The 20,651-nt window shown below is 38.0% G+C and overlaps 4 protein-coding genes and 1 long non-coding RNA gene across 5 annotated transcripts; 2 read left to right on the top strand and 3 right to left on the bottom strand.

The window, feature by feature from the left end:
• The first annotated feature begins 3,151 nt into the window (after nucleotides 1-3,151).
• LOC122351874 (gamma-crystallin M1) lies at nucleotides 3,152-4,172 on the top strand. Its single transcript, XM_043249256.1, has 3 exons — nucleotides 3,152-3,160; nucleotides 3,529-3,780; nucleotides 3,897-4,172. The coding sequence occupies exons 1-3, from the start codon at nucleotides 3,152-3,154 to the stop codon at nucleotides 4,170-4,172; spliced, it is 537 nt and encodes a 178-aa protein (XP_043105191.1).
• A 602-nt stretch (nucleotides 4,173-4,774) lies between these two features.
• Nucleotides 4,775-19,959, top strand: LOC122352120. The gene is made up of 3 exons (XR_006251857.1): nucleotides 4,775-4,990; nucleotides 5,583-5,706; nucleotides 19,891-19,959. It is a non-coding gene; the product is annotated as an uncharacterized LOC122352120 (long non-coding RNA).
• On the bottom strand, nucleotides 10,487-11,261 carry crygmxl1 (crystallin, gamma MX, like 1). Its single transcript, XM_043249652.1, has 3 exons — nucleotides 11,253-11,261; nucleotides 10,863-11,105; nucleotides 10,487-10,762 (listed from the first exon to the last, which is right to left on the bottom strand). The coding sequence occupies exons 1-3, from the start codon at nucleotides 11,259-11,261 to the stop codon at nucleotides 10,487-10,489; spliced, it is 528 nt and encodes a 175-aa protein (XP_043105587.1).
• On the bottom strand, nucleotides 14,601-15,403 carry LOC122352118 (gamma-crystallin M2-like). Its single transcript, XM_043249653.1, has 3 exons — nucleotides 15,392-15,403; nucleotides 15,008-15,250; nucleotides 14,601-14,873 (listed from the first exon to the last, which is right to left on the bottom strand). Exons 1-3 carry the CDS (start codon nucleotides 15,401-15,403, stop codon nucleotides 14,601-14,603), a joined length of 528 nt encoding a protein of 175 aa, XP_043105588.1.
• LOC122352119 (gamma-crystallin M2-like) lies at nucleotides 19,396-20,281 on the bottom strand. The gene is made up of 3 exons (XM_043249654.1): nucleotides 20,249-20,281; nucleotides 19,886-20,128; nucleotides 19,396-19,668 (listed from the first exon to the last, which is right to left on the bottom strand). The coding sequence occupies exons 1-3, from the start codon at nucleotides 20,276-20,278 to the stop codon at nucleotides 19,396-19,398; spliced, it is 546 nt and encodes a 181-aa protein (XP_043105589.1). The 5' UTR covers nucleotides 20,279-20,281.
• Nucleotides 20,282-20,651: the final 370 nt, after the last annotated feature.

The following is a 20,651-nucleotide window of genomic DNA, read 5'->3' as shown; positions in this document are numbered from 1 at the left end:
CCAGACAAGTATTTTGACATAATTTGGTGTGTATTTTTCCTGTGGCAGGAGGAGCAAACGACAGACACAGTGGGTGTGGCATCAGGACTCAGTGAGGCTTTTATTAAACAGAAATAATAAAAATAAAGTGTCCAAATGAGAAAATAAGTGTCCAAAATAAGTTAGGGTCAGGGTTTGAGGACAAGTACATGTTCCCAGCTTAGGTCTGGGGGGTGAAGCTTGTGACTTCATCTAGTGGCTTCATCCTCCTTGGCCCACAAGAGATTAAACTGCCTGGCATCATGGCCGAATGGCTGTCTCTGTCACGTTTCGTGGTTTCTCGGGAGAGAGCTCTCAAGAAGCGAAATAAACTTAAACAGGTGCAAAAATAATAAATACAAATACAAATACAAAGGCAGGCAGACAGGCAGAACATTAACCACGTAGGGTAAGGACATTGACGATCGGACCAACGTGAACTCAAAACACAGGACTTAAATACACAAGGTAAAACACTAAATTAACAAGACACGGCTGCAGACAATAATACAATTAACACGAACTAAAGGCAGGGCACACAGAGCACATGACATGAGACAAAACAATAACAAAAGAGTCCACATGAGACGTGACAGTCTCACAGGTCGGGCAGCTCGTCACTTTAGCTTAAGTTCCCTCTACTTTCCATTCCTAGACCCACGAGGACACTAACGTGCATGCAAAGGAGAGAGGCCGGTTCTCTTGAGGAGAACTGGATGATTTGGCACCATTCCTCTCTCACAGACCCATTCCTGCCGGGAGCCTTGTGAGGAGTGGCAAATAAGGGAAGGGCTGGTAATGATAATTAGGGGGGTATGGAGCCAACTCATCACAGTCCACTGAAGTGCAAGACAAGGCAAAACTTTATTCAGTGTGAGTTATGGCTCTCTTTGTGCATGCACCTCGTGCAAGTACTAAATTAATTTCTTATATGCTTTTTTGCACTTTAATGTTTAATGTTTAAATAAAATGATGTTTTACATTCAACTGACTGGTAGATCACATGACAATGGCATGATAAATATAGTGCACTCGCATTGCATTCATACTACGTACACTCATACTATATAGAACATTTTCAGAAGTACCCAGTGTATGAGATTTTGAAATTGTCCCAAGCTTTAGAGTATCATTTCTGCTACCTGGTGGAAAACAAACACTTTTAAAATAAAAATGACATGAAATTACCATTATAACCAGTAGATGGCTGTAGATGACCACGCCGCCAATTAGTCGTACTTACATTCACTATTTGCTTTTGGTTTATAAAAATATTATTACAAATTAGAGCACTTTTATTATAGAAATCAAGAATAGCAAATGCAGGAAATGTCATTAATATTACAATTTATTTATTATTATTCATAAGTGTCAAACAAAAGCAATGGTTAAAAATTTCATATTCAAACTTTAAAGATAGGTAAGCGATTTCTTGTAGCCAATGTTGATATTTGAAATCACCAAAACAGACACGCCCCTCCCCTAAAAGGGTCTTGCCCCTAATTTGATAGCTCCGTCCCACAGATACGTACACAACCCAGTTAAATATTAGTTATGGGAAATAAAGTGAAACCAATGTTACACCGTATCTACACTGGACACAAGCAACACACAGCGACAAAATACCATAGAAGTCATTATAATCAGTAATGCTGTCTTCACGGGATGCAGTGCAACATGACAAATCCCTGACATATAACTACTGTCGTGTTCCATTTATGTTGTATTGACACAAATGTCAAATGTTTTTTGAACAGTTGCTTTATTGGCTACAAGTTTATTTTGCTACTTGGGGGCCGATTCAGTTTTCTAAACATTTTCAGTTTTTTGAAAAAGCATATACCACACCCTATTCAACAATACAAGTATTTTAAAGATTATGTCATTTAAATATGTAATATTTAGTTTTTCATGATAAACCCATTAAAATGCAGTAATTGTATTTATTTCATATTGATTGATTGGGAACATCAGATTGGTTTTATATGAGAGTGAAAAGAAGAGATGGCGGTCCTGTCCATTGTGAAATTTGCATTTTACAATGAGGACTTGAAGAACTTGTATTCTTAGCACTCACTGCTCTTGACTGAATAACTTTTGTACCTTTAACTGTAAGCATTCATCTGTACAGCACAGACTATCCAGTGTTGTTTTACATTTGATTACTTCATTCAGTATGATTACTTCATTCGATTGTTATATTTTACAGTTTGTCATTTGGTATAATGACGGACTTGAATAAGTTGAGCACATTTTCAAGCTAACCTACTTATTTAAGGTTAATTCTCCTAATAAAAAGTTGTTTATAATCTTGTATATATATATATATATATATATATATATATATATATATATATATATATATATATATATATATATTGTGACACATTGTATTAAAAGCACATAGGCCATAGGTGTGCCGACTCGCTGACAATAAACAAACACAAGGCAACAGATGCCCCACTTTTTTCTGACATGACCTTATTTTTTTAAATCTATATTATAGTACAACTTTTGCATGTTTAAATTAAATCCTCTTTTGCCACGTACATTGATTGACTCTCTGCAGGTGCAATGTGCGAGCAAGTACAGAGGACAGAAATTTACCAGTGCATCATTTAAATAGGTGACAATAAATAAAATATTTAGCACATTTATTGAAAAATAGCATGCACATTATTTAAAGAAATTATACATTTGAAAACACTGAAATTTTGCCCGTTACACAATTATGATAGATTAAATTAATTTGGTAGCTAACTTTCTCTGTCTGTAGTTGGAGTGCATCAGCAATAGAGAAAACTATCCATCACATTTTATCTCTGTCACATAAATATTGTCATTATGTCATTTGTGATATTGAAAGAACATTCGCTCTGGATTTGACTATAGTCTTGCCAATACTGTAAAAGACAATGCATGAAAAGCTGCCAGAGATGTATGGATAAAAACTATTGTTTTAGTTTGCTGGACCACTTCAGCAGAAGTCATACTGCCTGATCATCAGCTTTTGCCATTTGAATAACAACAAAATGTGGGTCACTGGTTTTTGTATAAAAACCACCACCAAAGGCCATCAAAGTACAGCTGGTACAGTGAGCTGAAGTACTGAGATAAACAACACACTACCATCATGGGAAAGGTAATTTGTTAATATTTAATTGAAAGCTTTAAGTTCATTGCATAAAGGTTGTATTTGCTTAAAGGGATAGTTGACCCAAAAATGGGAATTCTGTCATCATTTACCCTCAAGTTTTTCCAAACCTGTACAAGTTTCTTCTGTTGAACATAGATATGATGAAGAATGTTGGTAGCACCTGAGACTAGCCATTAACTGTCATAGTGTTTTCTTCCGCATTATGAAAGTCAGTGGGTGCCGTTTGGTTACTGTTTGGAATTCAGATTTTTGGGTGAACTCTTTTAATGGCTAATAAAAAAACATGACACAAGTCAGATCTAAAAGGCAATTACATTTTTCTAAATCAGCTGATTTTTCAATCCCATCAACAGATCATCTTCTACGAGGACAGGAACTTCCAGGGGCGCAGCTATGACTGCATGAGCGACTGCACTGATATCTCCTCTTACCTGAGCCGCGTGGGTTCAATCAGGGTGGAGAGCGGTTGTTTCATGGTCTATGAACGCAACAGCTACATGGGTAACCAGTTCTTCCTGAGGAGGGGCGAGTACCATGACATGCAGCGCATGATGAGCATGGGCATGATGTTTGACACTATCAGATCCTGCCGCATGATTCCTTCAGTACGGCTCTCACTTTGTTTACAGTGATGTGAAGATTTAGTATTGGACACTTTTTCAGAATATCATATGCATTGCTGAAAAACTGCTAAATTATGATGATATTCTTTGTTTTACAGTACAGAGGATCCTTCAGAATGAGGATCTACGAGAGGGACAACTTCGGAGGTCAGATGTACGAGCTGATGGATGACTGTGACAGCATCATGGAGCGTTATCGTATGTCCGACTGCCAGTCCTGTCATGTGATGGACGGTCACTGGCTCATGTATGAGCAAGCCCACTACAGAGGCAGGATGGTGTACTTCAGACCTGGAGAGTACAGGAGCTTCAGAGATATGGGATACAGCAACATGAGATTCATGAGCATGAGGCGTATCACTGATATGTGTTAAACTGCTAGGAAATAAAATGCTATTTTCAGAACTAACTTTGGTATCTTTTGTTTTATTGGCAATATTAAAAAAATAAATCTATACTTTATTTTTCCCTACATGTAATACCTCTGTTAACATTTTAAAAAACAGATTTGTTAGACTAAAACCATTCATAATTTAGTTTTGCAATTTAGTTTTCCTATATGCTGCTGTATTTTAATGCTGGTCATTATGGTCTTAAATTGAGAGCTAAATACTTTCTGAGTTGGTGCCTAACCACTTCTTTGTGTCTGTTTGCTAATAATATGGTAATATTATATAATAAAGGCCGTAACATCCCGTTCTGAATCAAATGATTTACAAAATGTGTGTAAAACTGCAGTACAATAAAAATGCAACTGCAGATTGCATTATAATGAAGTACAGATACAGATACTGCAAAAACTTAATTACATTTATTTTTATGAGCAGTTTTTTTATTCCTATTTTTTTAATGTTTCTTTTTTTTTTGTAATGTAGAATTACTATAAAATATTTGTACAAAAATATTTAGTTGCCGCATAGATTAAAAGCCCGCGCGTGAGGTCTTTTTTCGCGCCAACTGTCGATTTCCTCACGATTCTAGAGAGCAGCTGATTACTTGGTAAATCAGCGTCTTTTCAGTGGCGTCTACTGCAGGATGGATATTAAAATATGTAATACGTTTTGGTTTGACAACAGCGTTAATATGTGAACTATCACAATTAAATGTGATGTAACAACATTACATCCCGAGATCATTCACAAATGTGACAAAAGAGAAGAAACGCCTTCCGGGAGAAGTTCATCAGGCCGAGGTGAAGCTTTGGCTTTGTTGTGTCATGCAGTTTAACGATGAGTATAATGTCTAATGTCCTCCTAAAACGTTACTTATAGTTTAAGAGAGATGTAAAAATACCTCATGGGTATATTATTCAACCGCTGAGATAATAAAGGAAACTGTACTGATTCGTAGCGCACGCGGGTTAGCGTGCGAGGTGCTTATGGCGATAGCAGAAGCTTATGCTTATGAAGGTTTTTTACAGATTAGAGCTGCTTCATAGTAGAAGTAAATTCTGTTTGCATGATTTTCATACTGTAAAGGTATTAAACGTATACCTGACAATATTAAAGGAATAGTTCACATAAAATGAACATTACGACATATTTTAGGTGTATATGACCATCCTAGGTGTATATGACTTTCTTATTTCAGACGAACAAAGTGTTTTTTTTTTTTTTTTTGTTTTTTTTTGGTTTTTTTGTAACGAAATAATTTCTAGTTCTATTACCGACTTCCGGCAACGACCAAAAAACGCGTCTTGGTTGACTTGACGCATGATATAAGTAATTGTGCAGGACTTTGTACAGTATTTAAACACGCTTGTTTTTATGCTTTTTTTTTTCCAGAAATGCATGATATTGTGCAAGGGGTAGACACATCAACTATCAGTGGAGGGTCAGAAAGCTCTGAGATTATATAGGACTTCTTTTGTGTGCTGAAGATAAACACAAGACTTGCAATGACATGAAGGTGAGTCATTTATGACAGCATTTTCATTTTTGAGTGAGCCAGTGCGTTAACTTCTTTGACCTCAAGTATTAAAAGACGTTGTTAATGCTGATTAATATGCCACAAGAAATGAATTGGAAGTATGAATAGATTTCACAAACACTTGGTTACATCAAAATTGGTTACACCCTGCCCTGCCTGCTCTACGCTAGCTCACTGCTCTGCCCTGGCTATCTGCTCTCCTGGCTCTGTGAGCTTCGCTAGAGGGCACTCCATTACAGACTATTGCCAATTCACCCCACACTCCGTTTCCCATAATCCATTACCAGGTCTCATTAAAAAAATTGCCATCACCTATTTCTCATCAGTCTGACACTTCATAAGAATAGCACTCACACATGCTTACATCGAGGGTGATTGAATGTTTTTTCAAATTTTCTGTGTATTCCTTTTTTTTTTTTTTTTTTTTACCCCAAACTGTTTCCTTGATTCTGTTTGTTTGCTGCCTGCCCTTAGCGTTGCCTGATAATCCTTTGCCTATAATTGCTTTGTCACCTCCCTTGTTACAATGACATTATAAAGGGTAGAATTGTATGGGCACTTCTCCAGGAAGGACACACACATACATCAACAAGAAAGAGAGTAAGAGCATGCCCATCAGCGTGGTTCACTTGGAAGTGGTATGCAGTTATATGGTAAAGTCTCTTAGGGAATATGAAGGATGTAATACTGCTCTATAGTCACTCAAGATTAACAGTGGATTGACAGAAACTTTACGTATCTTTTAGATGGAGCCTTTTCAGTTGCAAAATCAATTGATTTTCTTTGGCTTTTAATTCACTGCAAGTTTATGCAAGTTTGAATCTGAGGGTTGCCCTGTGTTCTATGTTTTTGTTTGTTTAGCACTTTGGTCTTGCTTGCTATTCAAATGTGATATATAAATAAAACAAACTTGAACCTGACATTAGCCAAAAAACTACTGATTATTTTACAAAAATCTGAGAAAATGATTTAAATGTTTACTTGTTCCTCCTCTGCATGACCCAAAGAAAAGGACATCTGCTTAGTGAATCTCTATTCTTCTCAGAGTGTGGCAAGTTATGTCTTTCTCAGTTTACAGTTAGCTTTTTCTGTTCTTTGATTTGTGTTTTCAAAATTGCTACTTTCTTTCAAGATATTATTTTACATAAACAGACATTTAAAAAAATGACTAAAAATGAATGTTGAGCTCACATTTTTGGTCAGTTCTCTTTAAATTAAATTCTTCTTGAATTCCTTCTTGACTATGATGATACTGATCATGCAATAAAAGGCAACTATTTACAGAGGTCTTTTTGTTAATAGGTAAGACAGTTTGTTACATTTTCAGGTTATACTTTATAGATATGTCAGGGTGTGGTTTAGAGAGAAGGAGCACTCGGCGAGAATATGAAGTTAACGATTTTAATCATGCACACTTAAAGGATTAATACCTCGGGCAGGTAGGCAGACAGTAAAACAGACGAGGTCGGACAAACGGAGCTGAAACACACAGGGAATAAATACACAAAGTAATTGACTAAAGTAACAAGACACCGGTGAAGACAACGATACAATTAACAGGAACGGAAGGTAGGGCACACAGAGCACATGGCACAGGACAAAAACAACAACACAGAGTCCACGTGTGTGACATATCGCCCCCCTCCCGGAAGGTGCGTCCTCACAACGAAAAGACAAAACAAAAACGGGAGCTTGGGAGGAGGTTCCGGTGGAGGACGGTACCCCAGGAGGGGGTAGGCAGACAGAGCCCAGGGAAATGCAGAAGGAGGGAGGAGACAGGAGGAGTCCGGAACAGGAGGAGATACAGAGGACCCAGAACCCAGACATGATGGTCCACGGTGGAGCCGACGGAGGGAGGAGCCATTGAGGAGAAAAGGCTGTCGACTCCATGGGGCCGACGGCGGCGGAGAAGGTGGAAGAGACTAACGTGGTGGCGGAGAGGTGAAGAGCCAGGGTGACCTAGGCTTCAGCGACCGATGCAGAGACGGGGCACGAGAAGGACGCCTGACAGAGCCGGAAGGATGGAGGGACGAGGTGAAGCCAGAGGAGAGGAATCCTGAGGCAACGGATGGTGGACGACAGACCAAGGCGGAACCGGAGGAACGATGGAGCCTTGCGGAGCTGGTGGACTGATGAGCCACGGTGGAGAGGAGTGAGCTAGGAGCCAAGGGGGAACCGACGGGTCTACAGGCCAATGTGGAGTCCAGGACTCGGAGGCCGGATGATGAGGCGAGGGATCCTCCACCCACGATGGCGATGGAGACCGGCAGACCCGTGGCGAGCACCAGATGGTAAGCTAAGGATGAGTGCAGGGGCTGCTGGGAAACATAGACGGCGGATGGTAAGGGTGGGAAAACTTGTTTTGTAGACACTGGCGGCAGCACTGGACGGAGCGCTTGAGGCGCGGGCACTGGACTGAGCGCTCGAGGCGCTCTGTCGCTCTCTCTGGCGAAGGCTCCGTGGTCGTGCTAGACTCCCCAACTGCGTCAATGGTGGGCTCAGGCTGGGGCTCCGTGACACGGTGAAGTGATGGGCTGGGCTCTGGATGTGGAGTGGGGTGAATTGCACGACACCAGCACCCACTCAATATAAGCAGCGAGGCTCTCTCGAGGGCCGTCACCAGACAGCTTTGCTTGTGAGTCTGCGAAAGTGAATCGAGCACAGAAAGCGGTCCGGGTATCTCAAGTTGTTCGCGAGGGTGAGGAAGTCCTCCGTATAACCCTTGAGAGAGATGAGGAAGGTAGGGTCATCGTACGGGGAAAACATGATGACAAAAATAAAAGAAACAAAAAAGGAAAATATGCCGCTATTTACTTATGTATGGTCCGATTTTCTGTCAGGGTGTGGTTTAGAGAGAAGGAGCACTCGACAAGAATATAAAGTTAACAATTTTACTCATGCACACATAAAGGATTAATACCTCGGGCAGGTAGGCAGACAGGCAGATAAACTAAACCACATAAAACATAGACAAGATCAGACAAACAGCTGAAACACACGGGATAAATACACAAAGTAATTTACTAAAGTAACAAGACACAGCTCAAGACAATGATACAATTAACAGGAACAGAAGGTAGGGCACACAGAGCACATGGCGCAGGACAAAAACAACAACACAGAGTCCACGTGTGTGACAAGATATAGCAGGTGAATTTATTAAATGTGACTTACAAAATTATTTAGTCAAAGCCAACGATATTTGTTAGATACAATGGCAGATTTGTTAGACTGCTACTACTGCAAACTAGGGAAGAGGCCAAATGAGGAGAACAGAGAGTTTTGTGTGTGTGTGTGGGTAATTGTTGCAGTGTTACACAAGCATGCATACAGTTTTCTTCAGACTGATTCTGTACCTATGACGCATTAGACCCATCAGACTTTTCAAACGTTTTGTTGCTTTTTATTTTGTTTAATTTTTGTTTTCTGCAGTTTTTTTTCTGTTGGAACTTTAAATATTAATTAATAAAATGGAATACAGAAATAGGCCTACTCTATAACATTAATGCCGCCAATGATGGTGGCAAATCACAGAAGCATTTAGTATTACTAAATATTGTATGTTAAAAATATAAAAACTCATACTAGGGCTATTTTGACAACATATGTTGAATAATGTCCCATGAAATCTCAATAAATTTAGAACAGAGTATTTTAGAGAATATTTTTAACGTTATTAACATTAAAGGCAAAATTTTAGCAATCTAAATGCAAGGTTTAAGGCACACAAGAGATGATAATGTACAGAAAAAAGCAAATCTATGTTTTATTGTCCATGGTTTTTTTTTTTTTTTTTTTATGATTTCCTTTATGAAGTGTGTTGAATAGGTGTAGATGAAGGCTTTTGGTGAGAAAAAGGTCAGAAACCAGAGGCTTGTGTGACTGCACTGTTGCTGTCAGTGACCATGAAAGACCCTTTAGCCCCCCTCAGCTTTCTACTTAGTTATTGCTTCCATTTATGTAAAGCTTGTATGTTCCCCAGTAGCTTGTCTTTGTGTTCTTGGTTTTGTGGTTGAGGAGTTGTTTTGGATTTGTTGCTTTGGCAGAAGCTCCAGACTGTGACTAAAATGGTCACTTTTGCAACCAAAAATATAAATTAGCAAGTGATGTTTTTGCTGAGGTCACAACTGGCGACTCAGATATTTACATGTCATGACTTAATTTCTGTGACTTAATTTTTCCCTGAAATGCATTCACATATTTTGTTCACGTATTACAATGCACAAGATAATGCACATCAAAGTTTTAAATCAAAATAAAGAGTTTCAAACAGTCCTTATCTCTGCTGAAATGCACTCAGCTCAGTTGTGCAGCACGAGAGAGATCAATGGCAAAAATGTGCAAAGCAAAAAGCACAAAAGCAGTGTCTATTTCATACAAAACGTCAACAGGTAATGCTGTATTCTGTGTGGAAACAATTCTTGTTTATAATTGTTACTAATATGGCTTCTTGTTATTAAGATTATTTGCAGTTTCTTGATATCAAATACAGGCAGAGTGAAAATACATTCTGACACAACAAAACAAAAATGGTAAAGTACAATGAATGTCACAAAGCTTTGTGTAACATGTAGAGGACAGAAAATAATACCAACCTACCTAATTCCAGCCTTGTCAAATTTGTCTTGAAGTAAATTAGAGTAAGAACCAACTTTCACTGTTTTCCAAAAACTGACTGCTGTAAATGTTTACATTTATTTTTAAATAGTAATATCAGAAAAGATACGGTTATTTGCATTCCAGATCTTTTTCTTGCCTTTCAGTTTCCCAAGGTAATACGTCTGATAGAACTAACTCTTGAGCTCATGGCACCCCAGTCACTGTACCTCCTGTATTCACCAGGTCTGAGGAGGTATTGTCTGCCTCTGTAATTAGTATGCTCGTAGAAGATCCAGTATCCTTCTTGAACATTGCAAGAATGGATATCATTGTAATGGAATTGATCATGAAGTAATGGACAGTCATCAGTGAACTCCATCATCTGACCACCAAAGTCTGGACGTTCATAGATCATCATTTTGTAGGATCCCTGGTGCTACAGGTTGAAAACACATTCAATTAAACCTCACACTAAAAGACATGTAGACCAAGCATAATGTAAGGTTTGCAATTGTAAGCAAAAGGGGAGGGCTCACTTGGGGTATCATTCGACAGGATCTGACACAATCGTTGAAACCCATCCACAGTTGGTAGTTAGCGTATTCACGTTTGTGCAGAAAGTACTGGTAACCCATAAAGTGTGGTCTCTCATATACCATCCAGTTCCCACTTTCAACCCGGATGGAGTTACAGCGACTGAAATGAGAGTGCAGGTCAGTACAGTCGCCACTGCACTCATAGGAGTGGCCCTGAAAGTTCTTGTCTTCATAGAAGATGATCTGTAACAGAGTTTTTGTGTTATTTCTTATTATCTGTTATGCATTCACACACAAATAAACCTCCCTCCCCTTTCAGAAGTTGTGCAGATGACATTGTTTATTAAACGTACAAATGTTCAATGAGACAAAGATTAGACAAAGCCTCACCTTTCCCATTGTGTTTAATCAGTGTTGTCCACTGAGAGAGGACTACAGGGATCCTTTTATATACTTTTGGAAAAAGAGACATTGTTAGTGACATCAATTAACTTCAGATGTCAGCTTTTTGCTTTACTGAAAGAGCAGTCAGCTGCTGAACAACAATAGGAATTTGTATAATTTGGCAGCAGACCAAATTATTTTTTGCTGTCTTGTGGGCTATACCCATTGTGTTCAATAATGTTTGAATTGATCATTTGAATCAATGCCAAATGGTCCTAAAGTGTGATTCTAAAGCATAAATTGTCGTCTTGCTCTTCATGGGCAGACTGCTTGCCTTATGTCATTGACATTCCAGAGTTGTGCATGTTTCAGGTGACTTTAAATGATGTAACAGACATATTGGTTAAAAAACAAATGGAGCAATGGTTTCTTTAAATGAACATAAACATAAAATACAGTACAATACTAGAACCAATGATTTGTAATGTACTTCATGCTTATAAATTTCACATAACCCTTTGCTCTGATTTTTTGAGACAGGAACTACTCAAGACCTCTAAATGTGTCTGTGGTGTCTGTAACTAAGACATTAACACTGGTCCAGTTTTGCTACTCACATTGTAGACACTTTCAACAGTGGGCAGGGTTCTTGATGGACACTCTGACTGCTCTGTTGTTATGTAGCCTTATAAGCAACAAACTGTTCTGACACCTTTTTGTCATGGTCTGCATGTATCAAGCTACAGGAGATATGGTGGCTCTTTTGTCTGGTCAGACCAGACAGGCTAGCCTTCATTTTCTGTCAGTATAATTCTTTAGGGTCTTCATGAAAAGTCTGTAACTTACCTCTTAAAAATGTTTTAAAGTGGTAGTGTAGAACAACATAATTTTAACTGTGTCAAAAACAGCTTAATTCACAATGTCTTATTTCTGTGCATGTCCCTTTAAATGATAATAAGCTACTTGCTGACCCATTCCTGCTTTTCTGTTCTTGCAATTTAGTCACCATTCTTATTCTTATCCATTCTTCAAAAATGTAAAAAGCATTCATGAATTATTAATTAGCCATTAAGAAACACCTTTATTAACCCTCAACAGAGGCAACCTTAATGTAGTGTAGTGTAGTGTAGCGAAATCATTTGAACTTTTGTGTCAGTAAAATGTAAAATAAACAAAATGTATTCAAGTAGATCAGTGGGCACATTTCCTTCAAAAACAAAAGTAATCCACCTCAGCGGCTCAGATGTAAGGAGTAAATGACAACTGCTGTGTTTATTATTACATCCATCAACTGAACTCCAAAGTAAACATCCTCCAAACAATGAGCGGACTGTTCACAGTTAACTCATAGCAGGTCTATGCTTAAACGCCAGTGTCTGTCAACATACATGGAAGGAGCCTGGGTAAAGCTACGTCACTGGCAAGAATCTGTAACGGCTTGAACTGCAAGAGTACTTATGGGGATTTAAAAAATCTGCACAATTACAATATGGTGGTTGTGTACACAAAATGCCAAGAGACATTTCACTTCATACAACATGTAGAAGTGAGTCTTATATCAGCTCACAGCAGGCACACTTATTACTGTGCAGTAATTATCAAATGATTTGTTTGGAAATGAAAATAAGTTGCAACACAACAGTTATTTTGCACTCACACATATCCATCCATCCATCCATCCATTCACTGCCGCTTATCGAGGGCTGGGCCACGGGGGCAACAGTCTAAGCAGGGACGCCCAGACTTCCCTCTCCCCAGACACTTCCTCCAGCTCTTCCGGGGGAACACAGAGCGCTCCCAGGCCAGCCGAGAGACATCCTCCTTCCGGTGGGACATGCCCGGAACACCTCCATTGGGAGGCGTCCGGGAGGCATCCGGAATAGATGCCTGAGCCACCTCAGCTGGCCTCTCTCGATGTGGAGGAGCAGCAGTTTTACTCCGAGCTCCTCCTGAGTGACTGAACTCCTCACTCTATCTCTAAGGGAGTGCCCAGCCACCCTACGGAGGAAGCTCATTTTGGCCGCTTGTATCCGTGATCTCATCCTTTCGCTCATGACTCAAAGCACACATATATTTTTGAGATTACACAGATTAAATTTTGAGTCCTGCATATGATATTTATATGTAAATAACATATAAATACATCAGATCTGCACAGCATAATGCATATTAAAATAGTATTTATAAGCTGCTTTGCATACACTAGTAACCAAGGAAAGCTGTATTGGTGCTGTTCTGTAAGTATCACTTCTGTCGGGGAGAGAATTTGTGTTCTTCTGCAGTCCATCTGCTCTCATGCAGATATATTTTTTGTGTAGCATAATTTTACAAAGCTGAAATCTGAGCATTCTGATTTTGCTTTAGTTTAATCATACAATCTTATTTAAATCAGTAGCAGGCATTGCTGACTGGAGTGTTTCTGCGGTGGGCTACATGTCAGGTTTTGCTGCTTGCTGTTTGGTGTCTAATTTGCACTCCTTCAGGCTCTGTGGTGGACGTTGAGTCATCAAGTATTTATGTTTGCCTTTCGGGGTCCTGGAGTTTGCATATGTTTGGCCTCTTTGGTGTTTTTTTGAGCAAAGTGATTCTGGTAAGTGATTCTCCAAGAGGGCGTGCTACATTTTATTTTACTGCTCCTGCTGCATGGACTTTTTGTCAAATTATTGTATATTTCTCTGAACTATGCGTTTTCTGATACCATGATTGTCTTATGTTTAATACATAATCTTGTTTTTTTTTTTGTTACATTATAATTATTATTATTATTATTATTATTATTATTATTATTATTATTATTTAAAAAATCTGAATCAGGTATAACTGTTGAATATTTTTTCTGGATGTTCCACTCAATTGGGTTTCGCTGCTCCTTAATTTTCAGGTGGTACTCCAAAATTTTAATTAATGCACCTACGTTTCAGTTGGGAATATAAATGCCACAGAGCAAAAAAGTTCATTCTGAGCCCTGAATATGGTAAACAGAAAATTATGTTGGTTATTGTGTTGCACACAAGCATTTTTGGACATTTTGGACAAGAGCGTAGATCTCTGGTGTTTTGGTTCAGCCTTCACTAAAAGTTTTAGAGTTCACAAGTAATGTCAGAATTGATCCACATTTAATCACATAAATGTTTCAATAATATTATTAATGGATTTTTTATTTTGCCTAGCTTGGTTATACTCAACTTTAATAAAATATTTTTTTCTTTTATCTCTTTTTGTATTTTACAGTATATTTATTTATTTAGGTATTTTTATGTGGATTATTCATTAAAATAAGATATTTCTATTAAAGAATGTTCAAAACAAATGTTTAGTGTTGTAGAAATGTTATTTTATTAACCCTTTAGAGCTCTAGTACCAGGAATCCATGATACGCCTCATGCTCATGAATCTCATGCCTCCAAAATTGCTGAAGCTCCTGTACTCTCCAGGCCTGAAGTACCACATCCTGCCTCTGTAGTGGGGCTGCTCATAGAAGAGCCAGTGGCCGTCCATCACATGACAGGACTGGCAGTGAGACATGCGGTAACGGTCCATGATGCTGTCACAGTCATCAGTCAGCTCGTACATCTGACCCATGAAGTTCTCCCTCTCGTAGATCCTCATTCTGTAGGATCCCCTGTACTGTAGTAAAGAAGTTGTCAATGGGTGATTGTAGTTTTAGTAGTGTATAGTATTTATTCAGAATTTGGATTAAAAAAAAAATAAAAAAAAAATTAGTTAATTTATTGAAAACGCTAAATGTTTGTGGAACTTACCATAGGGATCATACGGCAGGATCTGATGCAGTCATTCATTCCAAACATAGACATGTAATCAGCGTATTCGCCCCTCCTGAAGAAATACTGGTTTCCCATGTAGTTGGGGCGATCATACATCATCCAGCATCCACTCTCAACTCTACAAGAGTGACAGCGGCTCATGTAGGAGGAGAAATCTCCACAGTCGCTCATACACTCATAAGAGCGACCCTGGAAGTTCCTGTCCTCATAGAAGATGACCTGAAACAAACATAAAACATTAACTAATTCAATGTTTATTAACAATAAGCAATAAACAATCAGAAACAAGTTATTAGAAAAGCAAAAAGTCTGTAGTTTAGTAAGATGTTGAGAACGTGTTGTTCTTTAATCTTGGCTTACCTTTCCATGCATGGTTGCAGTTGTGGTTATTCCAAATTCACTACTGTAATGACAGGCTGCTGCCTTATTTATACTATATGGACTCCAAAAGAATTTGTATTCCTATTGTTAAAAAGGCCTTAGTCAGCTGCGTGGTGTAGTGAGTTGTACAGTTTGCTACTACAGACCTGAAAGGGTTATTATTTCAAGCCTTGTGTTGGAGAATATTAGAAATTTCTGCTTGTAAAGCAGTTCCAGTTGCAAGACCACACTCCAAACAGCCAAAATACAAATTATACTAAATAATCCTTAACCTGGGCCTGTGCAGGAAGTTAACACTGTACTTTTGTTATGTTTCTTTTTAATGTCAGTTTTTTTTTTTTGCTTGCACTCATATATCAGGTATTGATCTTCTCATATGGCTGTTTTAAGCTTGTATAAAGTAGAACAATTGTTAATTTGTGGCTCTGGGCAGTGATTGTTGAGGGTTATGTTTTTTTTTTTTGTTTTTTAAAGAATGTGGAAGATATTGGAAGAGTTGAGGGAGACATAACATTGCAAAGCAGAGAATGACTTTAAGAGAAACCTTTAATGACTGTATAGAAAAACCCAAAAAGGCACGTGTGCAGTCCTGAAAGATGTTTGCCAGCGAACATCTAGGCCTAAACAATTCAGAGAAGACTTGGAAGAAAGTGCTGTGGTCAGATAAGATACAAATTGAGCTATTTGGCATCAACTAACCTTGTTTGGGGGGAGAGAAATGGTGACTATAATGTTTAAGAACACCATCTCTACAGCAAGTACAGAGGTGGATATATTATGCTTTGGGGCTCTTTCTCTGCTAAAGGGTTAAGGATGACTACATTGAGGGGCTGATGGATGGGGCCGTTTACTGTAAAAGCTGACTTTTGACTTGATTTATGATGTATGTTGCACCATAAATTGAGTCATAGTTTAGCCAAGAAGCTGGAACTCGGCGGTCTCAAAAAGTTACTTACGTTATAATTTCCAAACTACAAATATTTAGCTACAAAAACCCATCAATCTGCTTCAGAGAACATGTGATAACCACCTGAAGGCACACAAGTTAGTTTTATAGGTTAGTATATCTGATTTACCAAGCTTGAAATAAATTTGACTGTTAGCCTGAAATATGCTGTACTTTTCATTTTGGGGTGAACTATCCCTTGGTGTTTTTTTTGAGGATGTTGCATATAATCCCTTTAACACTTCCTTTAGCCAAGGGAAAACATTTACTGTTTCATAACAGTGACTCTAAAATGTCCCTATTATGGGTAATGAAAAGTTCATATTTTGGTATTAGGTGTCCCCAACAACAGGTTGACATGCATGCAAGGTCAAAAAATACATTAATTGTTTTATAATATGCATTTATGTTTACCATAGTTGCTCAAGCACTTCCAAACGATTTGCCCAGCGATTCAAGCTCATTATTTGCTGGTCAGCCAGTAAGATTAGAATAAATTGTTTTCAGGGCTTTATATGCTCAAATAGCAACAACAGACCCCGAGGATTCACACATTGTTGCATCACGCATCTGCAACACTTCTGTAAACGGTGAAAGACAGTTATTTAGCTTAGAAAAAGAATATTATAAATAAGATTCTTAATAAATTGATGTTTGTGTGCTGTTTACAATACATGCCACTAGCTTATAGTGTGATTTTAATTATTTTTATGATATTGTAGTTTAATATGTAATTATTCAGCTGCTTATTTTGTAATTCTGGTTCTAATATCTGTAAAAATAAAGGATTTGTTGTGGAGTAAAAGGGACTAAGTAGGCTAAATAATGTTTATGTTTGTTTTTATGTTTGTCTTGAAGGTTTTTCTTATATTTACCAGTATTTAATATACATTACAATTATTGTAATTGTTTGCAGTTACAAGGTTAATTGGGGCTTTTTGTTTTTATTTCATGAGGTTACTTCCTCTTTTTGACTGGTTTTTTTTTTCTCTGTGCCATAAGCTCTACGGGCATAAAAAAAACAAATGTTTAAAGTGAGAAATTTAGCTCATTACCAATTTAAAACCTACTACAGTTCTCAAAGAAGTTTTCAGGAGGGCAATAAAGAGCTGGAAAAGCAAGAGATTTTAAAAAGATTCAAATGGGAGGACAATTTAATTAATTGACTTTAGGTCTGTAACATGAGTTTCTATAGAAGAGATGTCTTAGAGAGGCAGAGACTCTCAGAAGTAAAGATGGTCAGAGGCAATCCAATCTGTAAAAAACTAAAATTGACAATACTAAATTGCAATATTTTCAGAAACTACTGTCAGACTGTTTCAAAGTGGAAGAGTCCAAATCTCACATTCTTTTTGGATATCATGGCAGCTGTGCCCTCCAGGTTAAAGAAGAGAGAGACCTTTGAACTTGTTATCAGTGTTCAGTTCAAAAGCCAGAATCGCTGAAGGTATGGGGGTGCAAAGGTGCATACAGTTTGGGCAGCTTGCATGTTTTGGAAGGCACTTTGAATGCTGAAAGCTATATAAAAATTTTAGAGCAACAGATGCTCCCCTCCAGATGATGTCTATTTCAGGGCCTGGTGTGTTTTAGCAAGACAATGCAAAACCACATACAGCTATTACAACAGCATGGCTTCATAGTAGAAGAGTCCGGGTGCTGAATTGACCGTCCTGCAGTCCAGATCTTTCACATATAGAAAACATTTGGTGCATCATTAAACGGAAAATACATCAAAGATTACCACAAACTCTTCAACAGCTGGAAAGCTATATAAGACATGAATGAGACCAAATTCCAAAACACCAAAACTCCAGAAACTCATAACCTCAATGCCCAGATGTCTTCAAACTTAAAACTACAAAACAAAAGAAGAGGAGATGCAAAATCATGGTAAACATGCAATATTTTGAGACCTGTAGCAGGCATCAAATTTAAAATGAGTTCATTTTGTGCATAAAATTGTAAAAAATTTCTTAGTTTAAACATTTGTTATGTTATCTGTGCTCTTTTGTGATTAAAAAAATATTGGCTCATGTGATTTGAATTTTATTTAAATTTAAAAAACATCCCAACATTTCCTGAATTTGGGTTGTATTGTATGTTAGATTGATAAATAAGGCCCAGAGGGTTTTAAGGGATACTTAAAGGAAATGTGAAGGTTTTGTGACAAAGAAACCCTTAAGTATAATTTAGGTGATAGCCCATGACTTACAATTTGTTCTGGTCACAACCTGCTATAGCCTCAGACCCTTCTACTACTCACAAAATCACTGTTCCAGCTACAATTACTGCTGATCTTGTATGGGCCTATAAGCCCATAGTTTGCATCTTTTGGTTGTAGGCCATTTTAAATTTTTGTGCCCCATTCTCATGTTTATGACCCATTAGTCTTGCCTACTGCTATAGCACTTATGCTGTGCAAGACATGTTGGCTAGGTCTAACTCATTCCCCAGAAACAAAGCCCAGATCTGCATTGTGTATGATATGCAATCTGGTACAAGTTATGTTGTTTTTGAGGCAATCAATAGAATTCAGCAGATACTGTTGGATAGAGCTTGGTTGGCATAAAACTTGAAATATACCTTAAAAAAAAGTTGTAAAAAAAAATATTGTCCACCCCACAATATTACCAAAATGATATATCACATGCAGAATGTCACGAACATTGACTGTTCTACAATATGTATACAAATTGTGTCCAATATATTCTGAGGTGGTCCAGTTTCAGTAAAATCATGTATAATTGCCGCCTACTAAGTAATGGGGAACTGCTTGAATTGCTACTATTATGTATAAAAATACCATTTTATTTTAAACACACACACATACACATGTAAGGTAAGGTGATCTGACCCAAATTGAGTGAAGATTAGATTAGATTGGAACTAGACTAGACATGGACTGAAGTTGTAATATTACAAACGATTCTATCATTCAAGCATTTGTTCAGAAGAAAAAGTTGTTCAAATCTTTTAGAACTTCAGAACTTATTTTATTGTCAAGTAACAAATTTTCTCACATTAGTACCATTTCTTTTTAATAGAAGGAATCATTGATGCGCCTTGTGCTCATGAATCTCATGCCACCCATATCTCTGAAGCTCCTGTACTCTCCAGGCCTGAAGTACCACATCCTGCCTCTGTAGTGGGGCTGCTCATACATGAGCCAGTGGCCGTCCATCACATTACAGGACTGGCAGTGAGACAAGTGGTAACGGTCCATGATGTTGTCACAGTCATCCATCATCTCGTACATCTGACCCATGAAGTTCTCCCTCTCGTAGATCCTCATTCTGAAGGATCCCCTGTGCTGCAAATATATGAACGGAAATGTAAAAGTTGTGCTAAATTATTGTGAGAGCATGAATAAATGAATGAGGCATTTATATAGCATTTTATGTATTGCATATGAGGGGATGATGTGGCAGCAGCCACAGTTCAAGGGCACCAGTACACCTCTACTCTTAATGTAAAAAAGCATTTAGCAATCAGCTCTGTGGCAAGTCAAATATGCATTATTTTCTTACCATAGGGATCATACGGCAAGATCTGATACAGTCGCTCATGCCAAACATAGACATGTAATCAGCATAGTCTCCCCTCCTGAAGAAATATTGGTTTCCCATGTAGTTGGGACGGTCGTACATCATGAAGCAGCCACTTTCCACTCTGCAAGAGTGACAGCGACTCAGGTAGGGAGACATGTCAGCACAGTCACCCATACATTCATAAGAGCGACCCTGGAAGTTTCTGTCTTCATAGAAGACAACCTGACAAGATTAAACATGAGGTTACAACGAATTTAAATGTGCATTTTTAGGTATGCATATTGCATCCTGCTAAAGGGAGAGGAAGAAATATTTTGTCATTATTTCATTGTCATTACTTACCCTGCACATGCTCATGCCTGCTGTAGTCATTTTTAAATTATTTGATATATTATTTGACTCTCCCGTTTTCACTGCTCTCTCGTCCTGTCAGGTCTCACCCTTACTTTTATACCCAGGCGAATTGAATAAAACTGTGTGCTTGCTATTGAGATTGAAGACAACCTCCTGACTCAGCAGATCAGTATGGAAGCATTCAGAGTTCATTCATTGTGCTCCATTTTGACATAACCTACAGGTTGTATACGCTTTCCACAATAATGCTTTCATATATTTTGAAAAACTTTTTTTTTTCAAAGTTTTTCTTTTTTTTAAAACACAATGTTGATTTAAATTGATATGTTAAAACAGGGCGTGCATTACTATTGATTGTTCAATCTGTTGTGTGGTTAGACTTGATCCCTAA

This window comes from Puntigrus tetrazona, chromosome 9 (genome assembly GCF_018831695.1).
Source record: "Puntigrus tetrazona isolate hp1 chromosome 9, ASM1883169v1, whole genome shotgun sequence".
Taxonomy (NCBI): Eukaryota; Metazoa; Chordata; class Actinopteri; order Cypriniformes; family Cyprinidae; genus Puntigrus; species Puntigrus tetrazona.
Note: the sequence above shows the minus strand (reverse complement) of the source record. Positions and strands in the feature narration are given on the sequence as shown.